The 4,621-nt window shown below is 36.3% G+C and overlaps 1 protein-coding gene across 1 annotated transcript; it reads left to right on the top strand.

The window, feature by feature from the left end:
* The first annotated feature begins 61 nt into the window (after positions 1-61).
* Positions 62-2,292, top strand: LOC105556851. Its single transcript, XM_012003964.1, has 4 exons — positions 62-244; positions 921-1,056; positions 1,208-1,266; positions 1,923-2,292. Exons 1-4 carry the CDS (start codon positions 62-64, stop codon positions 2,277-2,279), a joined length of 735 nt encoding a protein of 244 aa, XP_011859354.1. The 3' UTR covers positions 2,280-2,292.
* The last annotated feature ends 2,329 nt before the right edge of the window (positions 2,293-4,621 follow it).

Here is a 4,621-nt window from a genome sequence, read left to right as displayed (position 1 = left end):
AAAAAATTTTTATATACTTTTTATTTATATTTTTGCAGACGAAGATGATAATGACACTCTTATGAATTACGAAGAACATATGTTATGGCTAAAAAATAATTGTAGACCATGGGAGACAGTGACTGAGTACTGGTCTTTGACTTCGAAGAAACGATTGAAAGACCTTCAAAGTAATACTACTCAGTCTTGTCAGGAATATATGTATCAGTTTCCAGCCCTTTCTGATCCTTCAGGCTTCGTATTATTGAGTTCGACATGATTTAATTTCTTTAATTATTAATTACTAAATTTATTTCTTGAATTTATAAAAGCATTGACAAAAGAAACAAATGGAAAAACATAAGTTTATAACTCTTTAAGCAATTATAAGTTTGTACCTTAATTGTTTAAAGAGTTATGAACTTATGTTTTTCCATCTGCTTCTATAAGTATTTCTTTTCTCAATGACTTTTATAAATGTAAATATATTGTGAATAAACATACATTGAACATTATACATTAATGGATAATGGAAATAATTTTGCGTGTATGTATTTGTGTGTGTGTGTATGTATGTGTGTGTATGTGTGTGTATGTATGTGTGCACATATGCGTACGTGCATGTGTGCATGTGTATACTGAAAAAAGTAATTGAATATGTTATTGCGAGGTGCCAACGAAATATATACTCATTGCAATAATATTTGCTATTGCAATGTTAATATCTTCATTCATTCAATCAATTATGATGTTAACATTGCAATAGCGAATATTATTGCAATATATTTCGTTGGTACCCCGCAATAACATATTTATTTCTTTCAATTACTTTTTCTCAGTGTATGTGCATGTATATATTGTACGTACACATATATATACACATACATATTAATATATAAAATATTTAATATTTTTGTTTAATGTTTTTGTGTCACTTTTAGCTGGAGAACGATTTTGAAACGTTATATCCAGATCATAAGTTAAAATTATATGTTAATTGGCCAAAACTATCAAGTTTTGTAATGAATAAAGTGACGACTAAACTGAAAAATCGTTTCAATGACGTCTTTTTACCAGGTTAGATATTTTTTAATCTTTTACAATGAAGCGTTTTTACTTTCAATATTTTTTATATAAATATTCATATTTTTCGATAGATGGTGTAAAAATTGTAACTTTATCGTTGATGCCTCATTTATTCCCTATGAATACAATAAAAACAACAAAGCACAAAATTGGAGGCCCTCTAGAAAAGAATCTGAAGAAGGATTTATTTTGCACATAAAGGTAAGAATAAAAGTAAAAAATAATTTTTTAAATTAAAGGCACAGTTTCACACTGAGACAAAAAGTAAGACAAAATATTTGCTATTGCAATGTTAACATCGTAATTGATTGAATTAAGATGTTAATATTGCAATAGTGAATATTATTGCAATATTAACATCTTAATTCAATCAATTACGATGTTAACATTGCAATAGCAAATATTTTGTCTTACTTTTTGTCTCAGTGTGAAACTGTGCCTTTAATTTAAAAAATTATTTTTTACTTTTACAAGTATAAATTCGTTAGCACCCTGCAATGACATTTATTTCATTTAATTACTTTTTCTCAGTGCAGAAGTAATGTTATGACATCTGATATCTGATGTTGCAGCTAAAAAAATAAATTATATGTTTATGATTGTGATTATTAGGTTATGGTTATTTATTAATAATTAATTCCATCTTTTCTTATAAATAATCACTTTGCATGGTGCCACTCAATTTAGTTTTTTTTCAAAGAGAAACATAAACTTGATCACTGTACGTGACATTTGATATATTCCATGTCAAATGTGCTTCTTATTCTAAGCATATATATGTTATTATAGAATAAAATGTTCAACATTGAAATAAAAATATAATACGTAAGGTTTAATGATAACTATGTCTTTTATAGACAATCGCAGATCTTGAAACAAGATTGCAGGAGCGAACAGCAAAATTACTATCATTTGGTCAGCCTTCACAACCTATTGCAGTAATAGTTGGTCCTTCTTTCGACGAAATTAAGCAGTGCTTTATCGTTATAAACACATTCCGATATGAAGTGGAAACACCGATAAAAGCTGTGGACCTCATCTTCAAATTGTGTAATACTTTGAACATTCGATACCCTTTAGAGGTAGGACAGCTGTTCATGTTTTTGCAAAGAGGTGTGTATGGCATTGAAACTGTTTGGGATAAACAAAAAAATTCGCAGCTTACATCTTCTGTTCTGGCAACAGTTCAAGAATATAAATCATTGAAATCGTAATTATTGTTACGGAAAATACACTGGCCCACTTGCATCATGCCCACTTGCTTTTTGTGTAAAGAAACTATTCCATCTGTGAACGGTCTCTTGACGCATTTTAACATTAAACATTATGAAAATTTATTTACTATTTATAAATGCGGCGAAAATGGATGCGTCAGAGAATGGTCCTCATGGAATTCGTTACGAAGACATTTGCTTGGATCAAATCATAATTTTCCTTTATGGCCTACTACTACGAAGCATACTTTTGTGCAACCTGTACAATCTATTGACACAGAAATAACTAGTGAATCGGTAATTCACCAAGATACGAATATTCCTGAAACATCCTTAGAAGATATTATTAATAAGAATTTAATGGTAAATTCTACTCAATTTAAATCTTTTGTACAAAATCAATGTGACACTTTTGTTGCAAAACTGTATATCACAGATCTTCCATTCCACGGAATCACATTCAATCCATTATTGAGGAGAGCATATTATTTCTAACAAGTGGCCATATTCCTGTGTTAAAAGATAAAGTTCTTTCGCAGTTGAATGCACTTGATTGCGATGGCCAAACAATACAAGATATTACATCCATGTTTAATACACTAGAAAATCCTTTTTATCATCTTAGAAACGAGTACCAACGTATGGAATATTTTAAATCTTGTGGTAATTATACAATTCCAGTTAAATATTGTATAGGTAACAGAAAAGTATGTAAAAGAACCAAAACATGTGTTGTAGAACGTGTGAAAGATGTTTGCGGTTATTTTATACCTTTAAGGCAAACATTACAAAAATTTTTTGAAATGTCTGATGTTTTTTATGCCATAATGTCTTATATTAATTCACTCTGTTGCGTAGCGTCTCTCACGAGTCGGACACGATGGGCGCGTTCCAGCGCATACATGCGATGAATCAGTGATAAAACTCGGACTTTACTCTGTCGTGCAAGTGGGGGAAGGATACGGAAGGACGGTGTTGCGTCGTAGAAGGGTCGTGCGCGACGTTTCTACGACGCAATGTATGTACACAACAAAGGACGATAACATAAGCGGCACGGGACGCACGCATCGACACCGGCGACCGTCTGTCGACGCATCCGCGCAATCTTGTTTACAAAGTTTAGGGGCGACGTGCGGTGCGAGTTCGAACGTGTACGGCGCCGGTGAGCTCGGGCGCGCGGCTTCCGTAATCCCCGCACCCTTTGTTCTCCGATGTCTGCGAGCCGCTGATCGATGATCGATAGGCGAACCTAAGGGCCCACCAATAAGATTTTGGGAAAACTTCCTGGAATCTTGGCGGGGGATCGCAGTATATATAGTCGAACGTGATAGTCCGAAGACAGTACAGAACCGAACAGAAGTCAGAACAGAGCGATCTTCTACGTGCATACTCGCGTCGAGAATATCAAGGAAATCGATCGTGAGAGTCGCGAATCGCAGCATCCGTGAAGGTGACCCAGAGCACCAGCTCTGAGGCGTCGTCACCGAACACACGAATCGTCCGCGACCCAGGGCAACAGCCCTGAGACGTCGTCGCCGGGCCAATAACTTATCGTTACGACAAACGATAAACAAAAACAATAAGTGCGTTACACGCGAATCGTCCGCGACCCAGGGCAACAGCCCTGAGACGTCGTTGCCGGGCCAATAACTTATCGTTACGACAAACGATAAGCAAAACTTTAAGTGCGTACATGCGAATCGTCCGCGACCCAGGGCGACAGCCCCGAGACGTCGTCGCGGGCATCTCTATCGCGAGTGCGAGACACTGTGAATTTGTGGCGTATTTTAAGACCGAATAAACCAATATATTTACGAACAATACAATCTATTTATTACACGAAAGGACAGCGCGAACACGAATACTGTTCGTGTTGATACTGAACAGTTTGGTGCCTCCTGTGAGGTCTGTGCCTCAATCCACGCAAGAAGCGGGATCCAACCTGCAGGCCGCCTCACATCTACTAAGAGCGGGTCTTCCAAGTTAGCCGAAGGAGAAGTGTGTTCAATCGTACTCGACAGACGGTAAGAGTAAGTCATTCTTTCCCAGCATTTACATTCCGTCGCATGCCGAGATGGCGGACAAAATCAAATTCCTCATTCAGAAACGAACTTCCCTGAAATCCCAAATAACCAATTTAGCCAATATCGTCGAAGGGGGGAAAATTGATAACGCGACATTAAGGTTGCGAAACGAGCGTTTAACGCAACTGTATCGGGCCTTCGAAGAGCATAACGATGAACTCGCGGTATTGGATCCCAACGCAAATTATCGGGTCGAGTTCGAGGGTATCCAGGAGCGATTTTATGCATTGGCGGGAAAAATCGAGAGTATTTTACGTC

Source organism: Vollenhovia emeryi, unplaced genomic scaffold, assembly GCF_000949405.1.
Source record: "Vollenhovia emeryi isolate VEMERY1.0 unplaced genomic scaffold, V.emery_V1.0 DF939748.1, whole genome shotgun sequence".
NCBI lineage: Eukaryota > Metazoa > Arthropoda > Insecta > Hymenoptera > Formicidae > Vollenhovia > Vollenhovia emeryi.
This window is presented reverse-complemented; position numbering and strand designations above follow the sequence as displayed.